The 22,642-nt window shown below is 38.2% G+C and overlaps 1 protein-coding gene across 1 annotated transcript in view; it reads left to right on the forward strand.

The window, feature by feature from the left end:
- LOC112112195 (FAS-associated factor 1) overlaps positions 1–22,642 on the forward strand; it is a 320,608-nt gene that overhangs the window by 234,189 nt on the left and 63,777 nt on the right. Inside the window, exon 13 of the mRNA XM_026651874.1 lies at positions 5,892–6,046. Coding sequence (XP_026507659.1) covers positions 5,892–6,046 — 155 coding nt within the window. The remainder of the gene's footprint in view (positions 1–5,891; positions 6,047–22,642) is intronic.

The following is a 22,642-nucleotide window of genomic DNA, read 5'->3' on the forward strand; positions in this document are numbered from 1 at the left end:
AGGAGACTTTTCAAAGTGATTTTAAAGTCTCTAAGGCTACCTTAGATAGATGGATCAGGTTGTTCATTTGAAAGGCTTAAAGAGTGGAAAACATGTCCTTTTGTTCAGTTAAAATCAGTTCTCACTGCACAAAGCAGTGGGCTGGAGTAAGAAGAAAGATCTTGATTCAGGAAACCTTCTACCAGCTTGAAAGAACACTTGTGCATTTACCAGATGCTATTGAGTAAGCATTTCTGCTTCAATTATTATCCTGAACAGGTGGGTGTGAGATGCAGAAAGCAAAATTTCAGGTCACCAGTGCTACCAGTTCTCACAATGTTATCACTGGTCTTGTCATGCTTGGTATTTTTCTTAAAGCTCCAACACCTGGATTCCCGTTGTCACATTAGAATCTCAGTTTACTTAATTTATTTTTAGATGGAAAGTTGTGGTTAGAGCTTCAAGAGATGGTCTCTAAAGGCTCCAACACCTGGAGACAGATAAAAAGTTCCCAAAATTTATTTTAAAAAATCTTAATGCAATCTCATTATATTTTGGAACCTGAAACATGGTTTATGAATGCATAGGATTGTCAATACAGTGCCAGAATTTCACTCTTTCCTTAATGCTTTGAGTGCTATATGTCAGAGGAAAATCCATTTTTATTAGCGTTCTTTAAAGTCTTGTACTTAGACCTGTAAAGCATTTGACTTAGTCCTTCATGACATTCTGATTTAGGAAAAACCAACACTGTACAAAATCAATGTAGCCCACATTAAATGGATTAAAAGCAGGTTAACTGATAAAGTTCAGAAAGTAATTGTAAGTTAAGAATCATTTTATGGGAGTGTTTTTAGTGGGAACCCACATTGATCTGTTCTTGCCCAAATGATATTCAATATATTTTTCAGTGATCTGGAAGAAACTGTAGAGTAATTGCTGGTAAAATTTGCAGATGACACAAAAATTGATGGAATTGTAAATAACAATGGGAATGCGTCAGTTATACAGATCAATCTGGATCACTTGGTAAGGTGGGCAAATTTGAACAATGTTTTTAATAGAGCCAATTGCAAGATCGTACATTTAGGAACAAAAAATGTAGGTCACACTTACAAGATGGGAGAGAGTACCCTGTAATGCAATGACACTGAAAAGGACTTAAGGGTTATGGTAGATAACCAACTGAACATGAACTCCCGGCATGATGCCGTAGCTAACGAGGTGACTATGGTCCTTGGAGGCATAAGCAGGGGAATATCAAGTCAATATATGGCATTAGTGAGATGATTACTGGAATATTATGTCCAGTTCTGGTGTCCACATTTGAAAAAATCCTTTTGCCCACTCACTGATGACTAGTGGGAAGCTCTCTGTGATGACTGTGGAAACCTAAAGTACTGATTTCTGCAGTTTAAGTTTTGATTTAAAAACTGTTGAGTTTCTTGTCCTTATGGTTCTAAAGTTTAATTTTCTAAGTGTGAACTGATGCAGTGCTCTGAGCCTTCAGATAGAGCTGATGCTTCTCCTGATGCTCATACCTTTCCCAAGCAGCACCAGAAAAATGAAATGAACAAAACTGATTAGTTTCACAGCTGCCATATAGAACACTGGGCTAGATTTATATTAATTCCGTGCTCCAGAGCTAGCTGCACTTGTTAACCAGCATCCTGCACATGGTTCTCACTTGTTGGTAGGACACACACACACTCACACACTTGTCTTGTGTATATACTTCTGGCTAGTAGGTTTAATCCTCTGACTGGTTAGATACCTGGCAAATTTTTAATCCTTTTTCTAAATATAAGGGAAAACTGATATCTCAGATACATCTGTGTTGTAATTTATGGCAAATGCTGACTTTTTTATGGCCACAGTAGTTCTAGATTGGCTGGTCTAGAGATTGAAATAATCTGTTTGGCCGCAAAAGAGAGGGTGAAATAGGATTTCAGTCTACTTTATTCTGCCCTGATAAGGTGTCTAAATTGAGACCCATAAGGGGAATCACCTCTTGAGGTGATTTGGTGGCTCAGTCTACATGTCTATTTGGTCTTTTGGCTCTCTGAGACTGTCAAGAAGAATGCTAATTGTGATATTTGTTTTTGAGCTGTGGATACGTATCTAGTAGAAACCTGACTAGGCTGGATTTAAATATAGGTAAAAGGCCAATTCCCTGAATAGTCCACTATTTCAGCATCCTTAAGATCTATTTCTTTTGTTTGTTTGTTTGTTTCTACCTAAACCACCAGTGACAGGGGTTCCCTCATTCCTTCTATAAGAGTGGAAAAGAAATGAACTTTTCTCAAGTGCCACAGGAATGTAAGTGTTCTTGAGACTTTGATGGTCAAGACTAGTAAACTGGTGTGCAGAAGCCCAGTACACCTCAAGAAGTCTGTTAATGGAAGCCCTAGTGCAGGGGTCGACATCCTTTCATAAGTGGTATGCCGAATCTTCATTTATTCACTCTAATTTAAGGTTTCGCGTGCCAGTAATAAATTTTAACATTTTTAGAAGGTCTCTTTGTATAAGTCTATAATATATAACTAAACTATTGTTGTATGTAAAGTAAATAAGGTTTTTAAAATGTTTAAGAAGTTTCATTTAAAATTAAATTAAAATGCAGAGCCCCCCAGACCGGTGGCCAGGACCCGGGCAGTATGAGTGCCACTGAAAATCATCTTACGTGCTGCCCTAGTGTGTCACTGATAAAGGGTCCATCACTGAGGCCTTCTTGGAATATTAACATAATGAGAGCTTTGTTCCTTCTCATCTTCCTCAATACCTAGTATAGGAATGGGAGTAGCAGAAAACTTATTATCCAGCTAAAGTCCCAGGTGGAACTATTTATAATTGAGGCATGTGATTTTTGAAAAGTGCCTGAGTCACTTAGATCCCTTAACTTTCAATGAGACTTGTGCTCCTAAGTCACCTTAGGCTATGTCTACACTACGCAGCTTTCAGCAACACAGCTGTGCCACTAAAAGGTGTGCAGTGTAGGTGCTGTTTGTTGGCAGGAGAGAGCTCTCCTGTCAACGAAAAAACTTCCACCCCCAACAAGCGGTGTTAGCATTGTCGGCAGGACAAAACACTGTTCACACCGGCGCTTGTTGTTGACAAAACTTTTGTCTTTCGGGGGGTGGGGTGTGTGTGTTGTTGTTGTTGGTTTTTTTGTTTTTGTTTTGTTTTGTTTTCTTAACACCTCTGAACAACAGAAGTTTTGTCTTTCACTTGCTAGTGCAGACAAAGGGTTAGGGCCAGATTTTTAAAGGCGTTTAGGCACCTAAAAATGCGGATAGACAGTGTAATTTTCAAAAGCACGTAGGCACCTAACTCCCATTGAGATCAACCTTTAAAAATCAGGTCCTTTGGCATTTTTGGAAATCCCAGCCCTAGTGTATTAAAAGAACTAAAAAGTGCATTGTAAAAAATATGAAAACAACATACATTTTCCTAGCAAAGGATGCTCAGGACATGACTAGTTTTGATTTTTTTTTTAAAGTATATTTGCTATCATTTAAATTATCTTTCTACTGCCTCTTTTTACTGTTATCCTAACAGTAAACCTCAATGTGGCCTGCAAGTTTTTTGGGCCCATGATTTTACAGCTGCAATCAACTGAAGTTACAAAAGATAGTTTAGCCCTCTAACTACCTGATATCTGGATGCAAATGACAATTATACCCACAAATAAGGTAGTTCAAATGTAGACATCTGTTGTTTGTGTGCATAAGTTTGTGCGCCTGTCTTGTTTACTAAAATTTGGCCGTAATCTTTTAATCTTAAAACTGTACATATTTTGGAACATTCAGTTGGACGGAATCTCATATTTAACAGTTTCATGGGGTTGTTTCTTTGGAACTAAAAGTGTTTCTCAAGAGCCTTTTTTTATCAGCTCCCAGTGAAAAGAGGAGAGCAAAGCCATCCGCTTACCACAAAGCAGTGCCACCACAAAGGAAAGATTAAGGGTTTAGAGAGAGGTCAATGTGGGTTTTTCTCTAACTAAACACTTTCCTAAAGTTTCCTTGTGGAAAAAATAATGAAGTCATCTAAGAGTTTTTAAAGAATTTTTATTTCTTTTTCACCGTCTGCATTCGCTTGTCTTCCCAGCATGGATGTTTAATCTTTCTAGGCTTTGTGAATTGGCCCAAATGAATAAGTGGTGAGTTGTCTCTCTAGGAGCTAGAGGCTTATTCTAAGGCCCTAATCACTGAGTAAACACATCTTTGCCCTCCCTCTCTTACAACTGCTATATAATAGTCGAGATTCTAGCACAGTAACCTGGATATTGCAGGGATCGATGCTTTGAAATGCAGAACGGCTGATCCTCAAAAACAGACAGTGCCTGATCTTCCCCTGTCTCTTTCTTCTTTTTAAATTAAATATCACCACAGAGATGCTGTTTTATTGCTTGATATTGTGCATTAGTGCCCTGGATTTTCAAGTTTAGTTTCAGTCAACACCGTTGGCTGCACTTATATGGAACTCTGCATGTTAGGCTTATTAATGGCCTTTCCTGGCACATGTGTATTTGGTTCTGAAGAACATTTAAATTAAATCAGACAAACATTAATGTATATTACTAATCCCTTTCTCAAAGTCTAATGTTCAAATGTACTCTTCTTTTTGTTTAAACAGACATTGCTAAACTTTACCCATAGCCAGTGTTCTAGGTTATAAATATACTGATTTTTCTAAAAATGAATTGCCCCAAAATTGTACCCACATATCTTGATATATTAATGCAAGGTACCAGATCAATATCCTACGTAGATGTTACTTCGTATGGATAGATTTTCAATTACCTTTATAAAAATTATATGCAAAAACACTCACCCATTTGCCATACTTGTCACTTGCCTTCTCAGCATGGATGTTTAAGCAGTATTTTTAAATAATGTCCCTAACAATAATTTTTGTGGTTATTTTCTGTTGCTTTTCGAAAACTGTGTTTTTGATTTATTCAGATACCAGATATCAGAACATGGTCCTTTCCCCTAATCATCTTTTTCCCTATATTATTCCCACCCCACCTTCTTCCCCTATGTACACGCATATATACCAGTCACTTCCCTTCCTGACATGTGTCTGCCATTACATCTCCATATTATGGGGAGGATGCACAGTTGCATTGTTGGCTACTTTCATTGCAGATTTAGATATTGGTTTCCGAAGAACTATGCAGAGGTGATCCTCTCCCTTGCAAGCACATAATCTCTAAAGTAGTCTAGTCTTCAGCAAAATGGGAAAACATAATTGTTTCCAAACTTGGCTCTCTTATGGCAACAGCCAGGCTAACAACAACTCACTATCATTTTGTTAAGCTGAACGTTTACAATTTACTTTGTTGTGACAAAAGGCATGGTTTTGGTAAATGAGAACTGTATTCAATATTGTCTTTACTGTGCAGCAAGCCAAAAATAGTTAGCTCATTCTCAGAACTAAATGTGAAATGGATGTTCCTTGGTATGCATTTTTCAGGAGGCTGTCAAATGTTTACTGCAGGTACTTTTGTTTAAATAAGCTTTTTATTTCTTGTGTTAAAATGTATATCTTTAATATTAATCTACTTTAAGGATATCCCAAATCACTTTTTGGAAATAAGAAGAAAAAATCACTTTTTGGCCTTTACTTGGATTTTGAAAGAGAATGTTGACTATTTGGATTAAAAATATTTGAGTGGATTTGGGGGGATAGAGGGTAGTTTGACTTTAATTGCTAGAATTCCATTTTTCTTTCCATGTTACTGTATGAAACAGCTGAATCAGAACATTTGTTTATGTTGAGAGTCAGCCTCGCACTGTAGACAGTCTTGTGCGCACTAACACACAAACCTACGGTAGCAATTTTAAGTTACTAAACAGACTTCTTAGACAGGTGTTTTCACTGATCAGTATTTTCTCCTGTCTTTGCAGAGAAAGCTTCTTGCTATCTACCTCCACCATGATGAAAGCGTACTAACCAATGTGTTCTGCTCACAAATGCTTTGTGCTGAATCTATTGTTTCATATCTGAGTCAGAACTTCATAACCTGGGCATGGGATATGACAAAAGAAGCAAACCGAGCAAGGTAATACAGTTTGAGTTGTGAACTGAGCTGCTTTTGTTTCAAGGAAGCTTGCCATGTCTGTGTAACAAATGTTTTGTTTCTTGGTGTCTATTTAAATAAAAAAATCCATTCTGTGTTCTCTAGTCTAAGTCAGCCTAGCTCCAGTGAAGTCAATGGAGCTGTGCCAGTTTACACCAGCTGAGAATCTGAGTCTCTCTTTGTTCTCATTATAAGATCACTCACTGTTGTTATAGAGTTTGGGAAATTATTTACTGTTTCTTTCATTGCAGATTTAATTTATTTTCTTGCATCTTCCTTTGCAAGCACTAGAGCACTATAAACATATTTTTAAGATTTTTGTTTTGAACTGCCGCAATGAATGAGCAACACCAATTGATTGACAGTGAGAGGTGATTATATTAATTAACTACCTGGGGGCCCTGTCAGAATTATTTTTGTTATTGCAATTGGAAAAATTATCATCTTAAATAGAAGCTATTTTAAAAAAATAATTATAAAACAAATTATAAAGGGAACAATTCATATGACTGATATGAACAAAACAATTCTCCTGTCAAAAATATTTTTTGGTAGTGATCAAAAATCACAATGCAAATTTAACATTTATTAATTTGTTAAACGGTGTCTAACAAAAATAATAATTTTAAGGAAGTGCTTTGTAGGCCACGTCAGCTAGGTAGATAATAGCTTTAATTCTACCACAAACTGATTGATGTATTTGACTTATACCACAGATTCACTTGCACATAGTCAGCAATCCATTCATATCTTAATATAAAAACAATTCCGTCCTGTAGATGTTGGGATATGTTTATTTGGTCTGTTGATCATGATGTCTGTAAAAATGATGAAGGTTTTAAAGTCAGGCCTGTTTGAGTTTCTAATGTGGACTTCATTTCATCATGTTTGAAGTGCACATATGACTGTCACTTGCCATGATGCTATTTTGGGTGTGTTAATGCAAAAATAATGTGCTGTTTTGTGAACAAAAGAGGTTAAATTAATTCACTTAAGGGCAACTTCATTGTTGTTACCTAATTCAAATTATTATTGAACAATTACAAATCATCCAGATTTGTGTTCCTGTTGCCCTGTGGCTCAGTAGTAATTGGATTTCTGAATATAGACTTTATCCATTCTTATTCCTCAAACTTGTAAACTGTGTTAGTTTTTCTTTAGATAAAGGGTGTCAGAGTAAAACAGAGCAATATTCTTGTGCAGTAATTTACTCTTTTAAAAAACAAACCATTGTGATCTGTTTCACAGGGTATCTTAACTTAACCTTGAATATCTTCAGTGTTGCAAAAGCCTCCCATCCTTTTAATTCCTTTTATTTGTTTTAATGACATCATTGTATTAATCACACTTAGTTAAAGGTGCTGAAAAAAGCAATGCCAAACACAGATAAAAATGAAGCATCTAGGGTCTTTCATGAGGCCAAATACAGAGACTGGAGACTTGGCTAAATCTTTTGGTATTGCCATTCATTGGCAGTAAGAAGCCTCCTCCTTTTCTTTTATCCCCCAACTAGATGTAAAAGGAAACACTATTTCTAAACCATCTGTAGTGGCGAAGTTCGGTTGACTACCTGCTGTTATATTGTTCTGTTCTCCATTTAATTCACTAGTTTCTTTTATTTTACAATGACAAAAAATTGCAGTGTAGTTTCTTTTGAAAAACTGTGTTTGAGGGAGTTTTTTATGACTGACAATCAACAGCCATGTAATTGCTTTGTTGTGTTTTACTAAAGAAGTCTATTAAGTAGCACAACTTTGATACACTAGTAATAAGAGTTTGCAGGTTACAGAGACACCTGTGGTGACCAAAGCGACAGAAGCTGCTTGTTAGAAAGAGCCTGTACAGCTGTGTCCTATTAACTCCTTATGACACTTTTAAAACACAAAATAAAGGGCTTGTTTAAGGCTTTATAGCTATTCTCAGTGAATCTAGTCACTGATTGTGTTGTATGATAGGATTCTTAAGCCTTCTCTTTTTGCTTTCTGGTAACATCTTACAACAAAGAAATGGTCATATTAACAGTGAGGTTAAAAATTAGTAAGGGGTAAACAAGACACGTTAGCACAAAATAGCATGATTCATTGTTTATATATAATGTTACATCTTACTTTTTAGGTTATGAGCTTCTTGGGGCAGGAACTATGCCTCTTTCTCTGTTTGGAAAGTGCCCAGTATGCGGTGGGCATTGCCATAAATAAATAAATAAATAAATACTCATTAGCATCATTGTTTAACTACTAAACTTGGATAACGATAAATTATATACAAAATGTTTCTCAATGAAACAACAGTGGACATTGATCTAATTTTATTGTGCATCTCTACAATTATACTTAAATCTTCAAGCAGAAGGGAAAAAAGAATATGGACCTACTTCTCTTATGCCAGTTTAATTCAGGAGTAATTCCATTGATGCCAGTGGAGCTGCATGAGTATAAAACTAGTGTGATGCAGAGGAGAATCAGTCCCATTTATTTTATACATCCTGACAGATGGAATGGAATTCTGTGGGACATCTCAAACCAGGAGTACTATACTGCAGTAAAAGGAAAGCTTTCACTGTTGTACTGTGAGTAATTTGGCAAAGAGAGAGAGGCTGTCTGCTAAGGATAATTTCTTTCCCCATCTAGACAGAAAATGATGTAGCCTCTCCTGAGATACTCTGATTTTCTGTTTTCTGCTGTTTTCATGCCGTTTAAAGGTTGGAGCCACTGGCATGGACTGGTAATCCTATGCAGAGTCCCAGTGGAGTAAATAGGGATCCCCCACGGGCATAAAGTCCTGTGCTAGCAGGTTCCATTGCAGGATGAGGGCCTACAACATAATCGAGTCACAATACAGCCAGTTGCCTGTTTTATGAGGACTGAGCATGTTATGTTGTTAATGGTCACAGCTATTGGTAGCATACAGAGATCTCACAATTTTTGACTCTAAGGCATAGCAGCCCAACATATTGTATTTAGCTCTATCAATGGGATAACTTCACGATATAGTAACTTCTAATGTTCAAGAAAACAGGCGTGTGGGCCTGTGTGTGTGTGTGTGTGTGTGTGAGAGAGAGAGAGAGAGAATCAAAAGTGTTCTCAGCTAATAAGAAAAAAAGTATATTGCCACAATCTTTCCTTAGCAACAATGACCTTTTCAATTAAAAACATTTTTTAAAGTGTTGAAATAACGTTATGTAATTAGAGCCCTACCAAATTCTCGGTCCATTTTGGTCAATTTCACAGTCATGGGATTTTAAAAATCGTAAATTTCATGATTTCACCTATTTAAATCTGAAATGTCATGGTGTTGTAATTGTAGGGGTCCTGACCCAAAAAGGAATTGAGGGGGTCGCAAGGTTATTGTAAGGGAGGTTGCAGTACTGCTACCCTTACTTCTGCACTGCTGCTGGTGGCGGCACTGCCTTCAGAGCTGGGCACCTGGAGAGCGGCAGCTGCTGGCCGGGAACCCCGCTCTGAAAGCAGAGCTGCCACCACCAGCAGCGCAGAAGTAAAGGCGGCATGGTGTGGCATTGCCACCCTTACTTCTGCACTGCTGCTGGCAGGGCACTGCCTTCAGAGCTGGGCACCCAGCCAACACCCGCCACTCTCCGGCCGCCCAGCTCTGAAGTCAGCACAGAAGTAAGGGTGGCAAAACCGTGACACCACCCCTAAAATAACCTTGTGACCCCCCTCTCCAACTTCCTTTTGGGTCAGGACTCCCAATTTGAGAAACACTGGTCTTCCCTGTGAAATCTGTATAGTATAGACACAGAAGATGAGATTTCATGGTGGGAGACCAGATTTCACGGTGCGTGACGTGTTTTTCATGGCCGTGAATTTGGTAGAGCCCTACTTATTATTTTTTTCAATGAACTCTAGTCAGAAGTCATAGTATGGATGTCTATTCATCATCAGAAAAGTGTTTCAGTAATGGTTTAGATTTAAAATATTGTTTAAAAGGCATCCATGTTGAGCCCTATGAAACGGAAACAGCTTCAAAATGTTGAGATTTTTCACCATTTTCTAACAACATTTTTCAGTCAGTTTTGATATGCCTCAAGCCTTGCATTGCCTTAATCCAGCAGTGCTCAACACCTTGCAGGATTCGACCCTATTGGCCCCATCAACTCAGCAACCACTGAAGTATGTCAGTGGGAGTTTTCAAATGACTTCAGCAGGAACAAAAGCAGGAACTGAGTTTGTAAGCCCAAGTGTTTGGTGATCAATACTGCTCTCAATGACACAAGAAATCATGCCAGTTAATTAGCACTATGACTATGAGATGTATTTTTTATATCTAAAAAGTTTTCAAGCTACACCTACATGTGGACTGCTATGCTCTCAAATAGGAGGACCGTTATAATTAATACAGTAAACTAGATGTTCCATTTTGACTTTCAAGGCTGCTTGTCTCTGGTACAAGTTTTACAGGGTAGTGAGCAATCACTTTAAGTAAATGCTGCAAGTTCTGATTGTTTTTGTTGTTTTATTTGGCTGAGATAGGCTAAAAAATGTCTCATAAATGGTAAAAGCATTGGAATAAAAGAACCAGAATGAAAAGTATAAAATAACTGATGTAATAAAATAGGTAACTTAATTTAGGAGAAAAACCTAGTATTTTTACTTTATTGTACAAGAATCCCCCAGGAAGAGATTTCTTATTCCCTGTATTTTAATGTTCAGTGAGTTAATTTTTTGGTAACTTTCTTATTTGTGAGTTAGAGTTTAGGTGTCAGCTGTTAAGTCATTTTAGTTGATTTTTGGTACTAATCATAGAATCATAGAATATCAGGGTTGGAAGGGACCTCAGGAGATCATCTAGTCCAACCCCCTGCTCAAAGCAGGACCAATCCCCAACTAAATCATCCCAGCCAGGGCTTTGTCAAGCCTAATGATAGTAACAAACAAAAAATACTATTTATTTGACATGTCAGTGGGGCAATCATCTTAACCCTAGAATGAAAACATTTTGCTGTTGGTGAAATGACAAATTAAAACAAAAGGTAGATTGATTGTATATGCTAAGGTATAAATGTAACAGTTCAGTTATCAAAAATATTGTATATGTGCTTTGTGGATCAGTTAATGCTGCTATTATAACGTTAGCTTTTCCATTTCCTGAATTCTATGTTTAAATATGCAACTACTCGTTAGGACTGGGATTGCTGAGTACAGGCACCAGTTTATTTATAAATGCCAAGAGATACAACTGAGTCAAAGTGGGTGAGGTAATATCTTTTATTGGATCAACTTCTGTTGGTAAAAGAGATAAGCTTTCGAACTATACTGAGCTGAGTTATGACCTGAAGAAGAGCTCAGTGTAGCTTGTCTCTTTTACCAACAGAGGTTGGTCCAATAGAGATATTACCTCAACCACCTTGTCTCGCTAATATCCTGGGAGCAACATGGCTACAACAACAGAATATACAACTGACCTTAGCAAGATAATACATAAGAGTAATACTAGATCCTAGCAGCAGTTGGGATGAGGAACCTACAGTCATCCTCTACTGTCATTGGCTTCCCTCCCCTTTCAGTATTTACCTATATTGTCCAAGGCCAAGCAAGTTCACTTAATCCCATGGGCTAACCAGATGAACCAATCATGTGTCATGCCCTGGAGCAGGTGATCTATAGTAATGTCACTTGTTTACTGCAGCAAAATTCAGCTAGTATCAGAAACTGCTAGGAAGCTCAGACTGAGCCCAGAAGAAAAACTAAAGAAAGACAAAGAGATGTTAAAATGTCCTTGCTGTCCTTGGAATTAGATGGCTTGGGGAGGGTCCACCATGAGGGTGTAATTCAATAGGACGGTCAGAGGAGAGGATGCAACCTTCCTCCATCATGGCATGGGGCTAAGGAGACTAGATGTCTGTCAGTGCACTGTATTCCAGATACAAGTCTGGGCACCCAGCTGCAGGTGCAGTGGAGTATATGTCAATTAGAGGAATAAACTTTATTTGATATTATCTGAACTTGGGAATTTTTCAACCATTCTCAATGTTTTCATTAAAGATGTTTTTTCAAGTGTGTTTTTCATACATTGCTGTATGTGCTCATGCATTATTGCAGAAAGAACGGTGGTAACCCTTGTATTTAGCTTGTTTAATGCTCTCCATTATAAAGATCATCTTTTTTTTCTTTTCCTTTCTTTCTTTTTGCGAAGCCCTAACACCTCCATTGTTTGCAGGAGGTCTTTGAAATTCAGCAGAGACAAAGCCCCAGGGCTAGCGACATGACTTGCACTTGCCCTATTAAATTCCATTCAGGTTTGGCTGAGTTATAAACTGTTAAAAATTACCATTTCTCTTTGTCACTTGTGTTTCTTATGGCAAATCAATAACTGACTATTAATATTCTGAAGACCTGGGACCATGCCACAGCCAAAACAGCAGCAACATGTACTGCACTGGGAACACCTGTCAGTGTAGCTGTAGCAGTGATGGCAAGAGAAAGCTCTGACCACACCACAGGGACCCAGTGCATAGCCACAGCAGCCCGCCCCCCACTCTGGTGGCACCACATGGAACAGGAACCAGATGGGTGGGGGAAAGAGACAGGCAGGCCAGAGTACTCCCAACGACTCTCCTGGATCCAGCATATGGCACCACCAGACCATACACTGCCCTTCTGGAATAACTGCCTTCTCCAGCTGCCAGCTGAAATAGCTAAAATAGTATAAGTCTGTGCGGCAGTACTGAAAGTTTAGGGTTCAAACCCTGCTGATGATGTATGATGAGGGAGCTGTTAAAGTTGTACCCAATACATTTTGTTTTAACTTTTTCCTTTTTCCTTTTCCTTTTCCTAATTTGTGAGTGCCTGACTTTACAACCTAAACCTTTTAACTTAGATTTTTACTTTTATATGTAATATCCTAGGGTTTCTAGGATATTACATATAAAAATCTAAGTTAAAAGGTTTAGGTTGTAAAGTCAGGCACTCACAAATTAGGAAAAGCCAGATATATAGTTGTCTATGCAATCTGACTTGTTCCCCCATGTATGTATTCATTATGATGAGGTCTTTAATTACATGATTACAAAATACTTTAGCTATAGGATCTCTGCTTCCTGCATAGACGCACAAGGGGACACAGTGAAGGTTGCATGAACAACCGTAAATCTGGGATTTCCCAGCTATCAGATGCTTGACTTTGCAACCTGAATAACTGTGTGTGTGTGTGTGTGTGTGTGTGTGTGTGTGTGTGTGTGATGAATGAACCCAGTAATGTATTTGTTTGAAATGGGCCATCCTGCTTATCACTACAAAGGTTTTTTTTCCCTCCTGCTGATAATAGTCCACCTTAATTGTTAGAGTTGGTATGGCAACACCCATTTTTTCATGTTCTGTGTGTGTGTGTGTGTGTGTGTGTGTGTGTGAGAATATATATATATCTCTTCCTACTGTATTTTCAACTGCATGCATCTGATGAAGTGGGCTGTAGCCCACGAAAGCTTATGCCCAAATAAATTTGTTAGTCTCTAAGGTGCCACGAGTACTCCTCGTTTTTTTTAGTGGTGTATATGTACATCTATACACACAATACATATGCACATACACACACTATATAAAAGCAACTTCTTTGGGAGAATGTTAAAACTACACTAAAAATGCCCAGGTTAAGGTAGTGCCAAATAAAGGTTACTCCCGCTAGTGTGTATGTATATATAATGCATGAGCAAACACATAAAACAAGCAACTAGAGTGTCTGTTAGCTTCTTAGCTTTTGAACCCCAAGCCCTTGGGTGAAATATTTCAAGACATTGCCAACTTTTCTCAGTTGTGCTGACAGGTGCTTGTTAGTCTTAATGTTCAAATGATAGTTTTTCACTTTGCTGAATCTTAGGAAAGAGTTAATTGACTAAAGCACTTCTCAACAGCAGGTTGTCCTCACCTGCAATTTCCATCATCAAGGATTAGCCATATTCACAGTTGCTGACTCTTAGTACTAACCTAATGAATGATGCATGCCTGGATAAAGACCAGTTGACCATAATACTCTAGCTCTCCAGTCCAAATTTGATCCTCCAACACATATACTGCAGGTGTGGGGTCTGTGTGTTCTGGACTCAATCATTGTTAATTTCTGACTGCTTCCCAGGGAGAGAATATAGATTCTGTATAGGTAGCTTGCAAACCAGATGGACTTGTTCTTTGGGCATTAAGACTTTCAGTGCACACTCAAGCTTTTTATGCGGTTTTGTCAAACCTACCTATTCTTTTTGCAACATTTTGTTTAATATCCTTTAAAAGCAATACAGTGCTAGTCACTAGAATCAGCCAGGTCAAGAGTCTAATTAATGTTTTAAAAATAAAGGTTCCCAAACACCAGGCGAGTTTGTCATTTTCTCTATGGTTTGTTTTGAGGAGGAGGAGGAGGAGGAAAGAAGGTGAGGAGGGAACCCTCCTGTTCCATGATTAAATCCCACCCGCTCATTTTCTCCTTTTCTACTTTGCTTTTGATTTTAGTGGCGGTCTTAACAGAATGTCAAGATCAATTTGCAGCATGGTTTAACTCAAGGTTTGCATTCTGCCAGCAGCAATTGTCCCTACAAACAATGCCGTGTGTTCTTGTAACTTCAGAAGCTTTTAGAAGGATCATGGCAAGAGCAGCATCTAATGACTTTATTAGTGTAGGGTTTCAAAATGGGCTCAGTAATTGTTCACATCTCTTTGTCATCTAGTCATAATTACTGCATAGCATTGTTCAGGGTTGTGCTTGTGAATAGTTTCCTAATAGCACTGAGACGAAGAAAAAAGGAAAAGGATAAAAGGTGATAGTCTCTTTAGATTGCGAACAACCCAGCCTGTATATAGATGATAGTTAAACTGTTTATAATATTTCAGACTCTCATCAGAAAAGGTAAAATATCCTTATTTTAAAATGCATTTTCTTTGAGATGATTTCAAATGTCTAGTTTAAAAATATTTGTTAAACAGATTCAGAAGCCTAAAAACCTAAAACCAGAATGTATTTTGTTTTAGTCATGATTGCTAGGCTCCATTTTATGTTGGGACACATGAGTGAGGAAAAAAAAGTAAATTCTCTCCATTGATCTGATTCATATACATTTTTTTTAGTTAATAAGACATGCCTATCACTGTCCTCTGGGCACATTTCAAAAATTTTAAACTACAGTGTATATGAATTAATATGCAAATCTGACACATCAAGTATCAACACCTCAAAACCACACCAGTAAAAACTTAAATTCACACCCAGTTGCCTTTCAAACCTCTTAAGGCAAAAGCCTCTGTGGATACCTAGAACTTGACTGAAGGTAGACTAATTTGAGCTCAACTGGATCAGTGAGGAAAGTGAGATCCAGAGCTGGGAATGCTGTGCTTTTCAGTCCTGGACATATATAAGGGCTATCAGTCAGAACTGCCCTCCGCTATTGACCTGGAGCAGAGGAGAGTTGGTCTATTAGTTAAGACAACATCAGATTTAAAACCACAAATTTCTTTATAGCACAAAACCAGCACCTTTAACTGAACCCACAAATGTATTGGAAATGTGTGTAGTAAATGGAGCTCAGCTGTAATATGCTCCATACAAAAAACACTCTTAAGAAAACAGGTAGCTGCATTTTACACTACAGTAGCTGAAATTGAAAGCGGTCTTCAGGCAGAGCCCCTTGTACTGTGAATTGTGGTAATCCAGTCTGAAATGACAAAGTCATGTGGTGAAGTCCACATTTGGAAGGAAAGGTCACAGTACTTCGTTTATTATGTCTAAACTTAGATTGCGAGCTCTTTGCAGTAGGGACTTTGTCCTTCTCTCTTTTCTTTAAGTGCCTACCACTTTTTTAAGTAATGTAAAGATGATAACCTCTTCAGCACACACAAATGTATAAAACTATCTTGGCCATTGTTGCTACCTGAATATCCAAGCAGAACTGAGGATTCAATCTGACTAACAATTTGAAAAGAAATTTTGTTAACGAAAGACAGGCATATCCCTTTAACTGAGGAAGCACATCTAACCATCTACTGTTCTGGAGGTTTCTTGTAGCCAACCAGCCACACATCTATCTTAAAACATTCGTGCCTTAGCCAGCTATCTCTTGTCCAACCATATCTCACCCAGATGTGGCCAGTCAAACCAAGCGTAATGAAAAGGAGATGTAAAGATGTGGGTCATAAGCCTATCAATGACATTGAAGCCTATGCACTCTCACTCTCAGTTCTCATAGCCTCTCACCTTTGTTAAAGAGGGAGTGTGAAAGAACAGAACTCTGTGTTCCCCTGGCAAGAGAGGGGCGGCAGAAGAGCAAGTGCCACGCACTGACCTCTGGGATCTCTCAGAGAGGAAAAAGGGAAGTCAATCAAGCACAACTCCATTTAAATCTACAAAGCTGCCTCCATAAAACCTTATGGTCAAATGGTATTGAAGCTCCTGAGGATGCTTCACCTGAGTCCCTCACCAGAAGAAGGCAATCAACTAATAAAAAGAGAGCAGTTTATATACTATAGTAAGGCCTAAAACCCAACTAGAAGGCCTGGATATGGATGGTACTGGGAGATAATGCAGGGGCACTTCTACCTACTCCTGCAGCTGCTATTGGTCTTCACAACAGCCCTGATTGAACAGGGGCATTCCCATCTGGAAATGCAGAGTGCATATATCTTTCCTCCTGGGTTAGGGCTGACGCTGCTTTGACATCCAAACTGCCCACCCCTTGTGTTGTTATAGTGGTTAGCTGCATTATGTTTTTATTGTGGTAGGTTTCTGGTGTGCTTTGGGCTCACCCAGCCCCCTAGAAGAATTTTCCCCACTGCTGACTGTCAAGTGCAGTGGACCAGCTTTGCCTTCCTCTTAGAACCTAGTAGTCCAGACAGGGACCAGGGTATGTTTTGATTATATTTTTATGAATGATTCTATCGGGTGTCCAGTGGTGGATGGTGGAATTGGTTTTATCAGTGGCCAGCTTCGAGTGTGAACCCTGGCATGTGGTACCATGCTGTACCCTGCAGAATGAAGGGAGAGCTTCCGTGTCTCATTCAGACTGAGACCTCTCTCTCCTGTATCCTTTAACCTTGCACGAGGGAAGGGTGATTGAGATCTCTGCTTTGGAGCGGAATTCCGAAACGTTTTGCATGTGAAAACTAAGCGTAGCCTGCTCTTTTCATGCTTTGGGCTTTCATGGCCATTGTTGCAAATTCCACTGGACCAGTCTCTGCTAGGTAGCTTGGGGACTCCTTTAGTTTGATGTTAGATGCAACCTTTAGCTTTTTAACCACCTTGTGTCTGTTTCTCATTCCTCCCTGAGTCAATAACTATGGCCCTAGAAGGCATGGTACTTAAGTAGTTAAGGTGCTAACAGTGTACTATGAAGACCATACATAGCAAACTTGTTTAATACACTATTGCATAGACTCAGATTTAACATTTTTTCATTTAAATACCTAATACCTAAAATGTTATTCTTAAATTAACATGTTAATGAGATTTCTGTTGACTTTGCAGAGTATAAAATTAATATTAAAAATAATTAGGAGTCTCGCATATTTAATATTCACCGTAGTTTTCTTTGTGCTTTAGAAAGAGGCTACAACTTCTTTTCCAACATCACAGATGCTTCTAAAGTTTTACGGTTTCTTTAAGTAAGTTAGACCTGATGAGATATATAAATATATAAATCCTGCTCTTTCAGAACAGCTTTAGTTGGGTTGAGGACTGAAGACCAATGGGACTTAGAGGTTCTAATGATCTTAGAATGTAGAAAACAGAAATGTTGTGTCATCCTGATATCCAATTTAGGAAATAACTATAGGAATATTTATACAAACGTGGAGTAGGTTATAATGGAGAATCCAAATAAAGCTTCTGCTTATTATACATTGGGTGACTGCTGAATTAAAAAATTTTTTTTTTACGAAAGATGGTCTCAAATCCTATGTAATTTTTCTTATTTATTGAACTGTTTTTTGCCTGTTCTTCTCATCAGATTGGGATTGGAATGAGATTTCATCTCTGTATTTTTAAGAGAATTTGCTAGATTTCCAATTCTTTAGCATCATAGATTTTTTTTAATGATATAAGTATAGTCTATACATAGCTCTTGATCCCCTGTAATACGACTGATATCAATGGCCATTGCACAAGCACATCAGAATTAAGTTATATGGCACTTAAATTTAAATTATTTATATGTGCTTTTCCAATATTGAACTCACAAGGATAAAATATAAGGCTAAATTGCACTTTGTGTTTTCTCCATTTCAATATCATTATTTTTAAAAAATGAGAGAGATCAGTAACATCACCTTTCAGACATAAGGGACATGTTAGCAAAATATATGCAAAAGTACAGTATTTTAAGTGATGCTGAATAGTCCTATAGGTATTTTGAGGATTGGTAGTCAATATCTTATTGGAAACATTTGTGTTCAGAAAATTCTCTCTGTTCTGTTAAAGCTTGGTAACGATTCTACATAATTTGACTGCAAATTCTGGAATTGTATAAAATTTCTTCTCTTAGTATAAGGCAAGTTTTACGTAATAAAATATTTAGACTTTGAAGGAATAGAAACATAAATCTGGAGACGTAGCTGAGAAATTGTTTTTATTAAATATGTACAATAAGCCTTATTTACAGAAAGAGAAACGAAAGGGGGAAACTAATTTTTTTCTCTGAACCCATGAAGAACTTGCAAGACAGTGGCACCAGGGTCCATAATAAAAAATCAGGATTCTATTGTGTGCATTCAGAGTATGCTGTTCAGTGGTAAAGCACCACTTACTCTACACTGCCTTTAATTGAATGAGTTTATTGATTTAATCTAAAGATAAAACAGAATTAACTATTTGAAATGTTTTCACTTAAACCAGGTTATGCACTAATAGCCAGTCAGGTTTTTTAAAATCCTAATGTCTTGGAGAACTGGATGAGTCCTGAGATGGGTAATGGGGTATATGTGTTGCTGTTCATCTCAATACCACGAGTTTGAAAGTTGTTACCATATAATGACTGTTCTGTTGCCTCTGTGAAATAAATTGGTGGTTTCAATCCAGTTACCAGTAAGGGTACGTCTACATTTACTTCCTGGTTCGGCGGCAGGCAATCGATCTTCTGGGATCGATTAATCGTGTCTTGTCTAAACGCGATAAATCGATCCTGGATCGATCTCGGAAGTGCTCGCCGTCGACGCCGGTACTCCAGCTCAGCGAGAGGAGTACGCGGCATCGACGGGGGAGCCTGCCTGCCGCTTCTGGACCCGCGGTAAGTTTGGACTAAGGTACTTCGAATTCAGCTACGTTATTAACGTACCTTAGTCCGAAGTGGGGGGTTAGTGTGGACCAGGCCTAAGTCAGGTGTCCACCTCTCTTAAAAACAGTGTCACGGTTGTCATCTCTCTTGGCAGAATGGGCACGGAGACTCAATTGCTCTCTCTCCTACAAGTGGTTTGACTGAATCAGGATTAACAGAGGTAGGCAGTGCTGCTGCCTGTGTTATACGTCTTTGGGCAAAAATAGAGAACTCAGTTCTCTAGAACGGTCGGTCCTGTGCTAAATTCCTTTATATTTAAAGTTTCAAGCTATTTTAAAAAGTCTTTAGAGGTAAAGAAGACATTAAACTGGTAAGCAGGTTAAAAACTTTTATAATTGAATATGTTGGAGTTGATTTTTTTTTTAATGCAGGGAGGGGTTGTTTTCTATGTAATTACGTTTATTTTTTTACAGTATATCTATTCTGTAACAAGCCAAATCCTTCACTCAGTACATACTGCAGTACTTAAAATAATACACTATATTTACTTTGTCTTTTATTAAACTCTTCCTGGCCAGCTTCATTGTCTTATAACAGATACAGATTGTCTTATAACAGATACAGATACAGAACCCCCACCAATAAGAATCAGAAGAGTTTTAGAGCTTATTTCCCAGGAGCCCTTGCTTTAGATTGGATGCACCATAGCCCATTCAGGGCTTTGAAGATTAAGATGAGACCTTGAAATGGTCCTGAAATTGGATTGGTACCCAATGCAGAGGACAGGTGTGATGTGTTTTCATCAATCAGCTTTGTTTAGAAGGTAGGCTACCGCCTACTGCATTAGCTGCTGCTCCTGAGTGTCATTCTGAAATGTCCCCAGGAAGACTGAACTGTGAAAGATCAATCTGGACATGACAGATGCTTGGTTCACTGATTCTAGGCCCATAGATGTTGATTAAGAGGGGCAGTACAGTCAGTCCCTGTGAGAGGACTCTGCTGATCAGGGTCAGTAGAAAAGTTACCCCTCACAGCTGCTTTTTGAATCACGCCAAAAAGAACAACCAGAGCCAATTTTAAAGCAATTCTGTGTGACTGTGCCAGGTCCCATAAGCAGGTGAATAGCACTTCATGATCCAGTGTTCAAGGCCAAAATGATCCAGCAGAAAGAAAATGGCGGTTGATTGCTGTGACCAAGCCATCCATACTATGAATGCTGAAGCCCTTCTCAAGTTACAGAGCAAAAATGGTGGCACGATTAGATGTGATTTGCAGTTTCAATCCCTAATCCACCAAAACCTCTTTACAAGAAGAATTGAGATGTCTCTCTGTTGTTACCATGTTGTTTAAATTGAAGTATTATAGGAACACTGTCAAACCTTTATAGTATTTGACATTGTGGTTTTTGATTTTACATACCACTGTTCGTTGTTATTTCTATTGTGGTAGCACCTAGGGGCCTCAGCTGTGGATCAGGGCCCCGTTGTGCTAGGCACTGTACAAACACAGAAAACAAAAAGACACTTCTTGCCCTCAAATGCTTGCAAGCTAAGTATAGGACAAAAACGGGTGAATACAGCAACATATGGGGGAGCCTAAGGAAGTAATGAGACAATACTGGTCAGCATGGTAAACGGTGATCACAACATACCAGTCCTTTCTTAGTAACAAAAAAGATACATTTGTACTCATTGTATTTGGGTTTTTTTTTTCTTTTTCTATTTTTTAAATCCTGCATTTGTCTCCTCCTCTGTGTTTTTGAATGGCATTAAAACTTGGAAATCTGTGCTGTTAAACAAAAATATTCATGTCATGCTTATCGCATCCTGTCCTGCACCACTGATGAGTCCATCTCTGGGACTGGTGATTGTTTTTAACTGTGGTCCCAAAATTAGCAAAAGAACTTTTGTGAGTGACTAAGACTAATGATGTCTTTATTTTTTTCATTTTCCTGGTGATAGTTTCATTTTTGACTTGTTTTATGTAAGGAGCCAGGCCCTACCCCTCACTTACCTTTGTACATACAGTTTGCACAAAGTCTATTCTGACACTGTTTTGCAGATCTCAAGTAAGTGTTCACTCACCACAGGTCCTCTGCTGCTCTGGGACTTGGGTTAGGAGTCAGGTAGCGTGAAGTATGTGTCTGTGCGTACACTCATGACCTTATATACTGCTTCTTCTCTGGGATTACTCAAGCTCCTTTCACGAGCTTTCCCAGTAATGCTGCTTCTGAAGTGTTTTTGTGCCTGTTATGGGGTGGGGTGAGGCAAATATGAAAATGGCCTAGATGTTTAGCTTTGGAAACGACTCTTCTGAATGCAATATCCTAATATTAAGATGTTAGATTTTTTTTCTCCCCAAAACTGTGACCTATAGAATCTTTTCAAATATAAAGCAGTATAAGGAATTAGGGAAAATTAGGATTTTAAAACCAGGCACAGTGTCAAAATATAGAGTATTGCCATCCCCAAGCATGCAAAAATCATGCCACCAAAAATCATGAACTTGTCTTAAAAATCATGAGCTATTAAAAACAATAAAATTTGGATTCTTTTTATTTGCTTCTGAGCCATTACAGTTCATGTTTTCATGCTTGTCTCAGCAACGACAAGGCCCAGAAAAAAAAATTTAAATGAAAGTTGAGGTTTTCTCAATCACAGGATTTAGAAGCTGAAGATTTAAAAGAAACATCAAATATTGCCTAATTCATGATAAAATTGCAAGAGATTACAGAGGGTTTTTGTGGCTTGTCATGTGACATCAGCTGTTCTTGCAGTGATTTTATTCAAGTAGTCAACTATTTCCTGTGGCCTTTTATTCTCTTGTATGAGGAAATATAATCCTGATTTACTTTGAGACCCATACACGTAGAATATTTATGAGGGAACTGGAACACCTTGTTAGTATTATTTGGAATGGGTGGGAGTGTGTCTGTGTGTGCATTCTGTACCATCAGCAGCCCTTCAAAAGCTATGCCTTTATTTCACCCAGATAACGATATTTCACTGCTGGTAGATTTTAATTGATGGATATGATATGTCTAATAATCCTATTCCCTTTCCAGACAATTTCACATAGAAGAATTGAGATAAGAAATCTTCATAACCTGTTTCAGTTTTTGGTTTTGCATTTGTTTTTACGAAACTGTGGTCAGTGCCTATGTGTTTATTTCCCAGCTTTAATACGTTCTGATTTAGTTACTCAAAGTTCCCAGGAGAAGTGGAGAATGTGCTACTGCTTTAATACTAAATTATTTTTTATGCAGTTTATTTTTGTAACTTTCTTGCAGGAGTGGTTTTTTTTTTCCTATAGAATTCCCCCCCCCCAAAGAATCTTGGCCTTTCTCATACTTCTCCACCCCACTCTAAATCATCTCC

This window comes from Terrapene carolina, unplaced genomic scaffold, assembly GCF_002925995.2.
Source record: "Terrapene carolina triunguis isolate 2854851 unplaced genomic scaffold, T_m_triunguis-2.0 Scaffold104, whole genome shotgun sequence".
NCBI lineage: Eukaryota > Metazoa > Chordata > Testudines > Emydidae > Terrapene > Terrapene triunguis.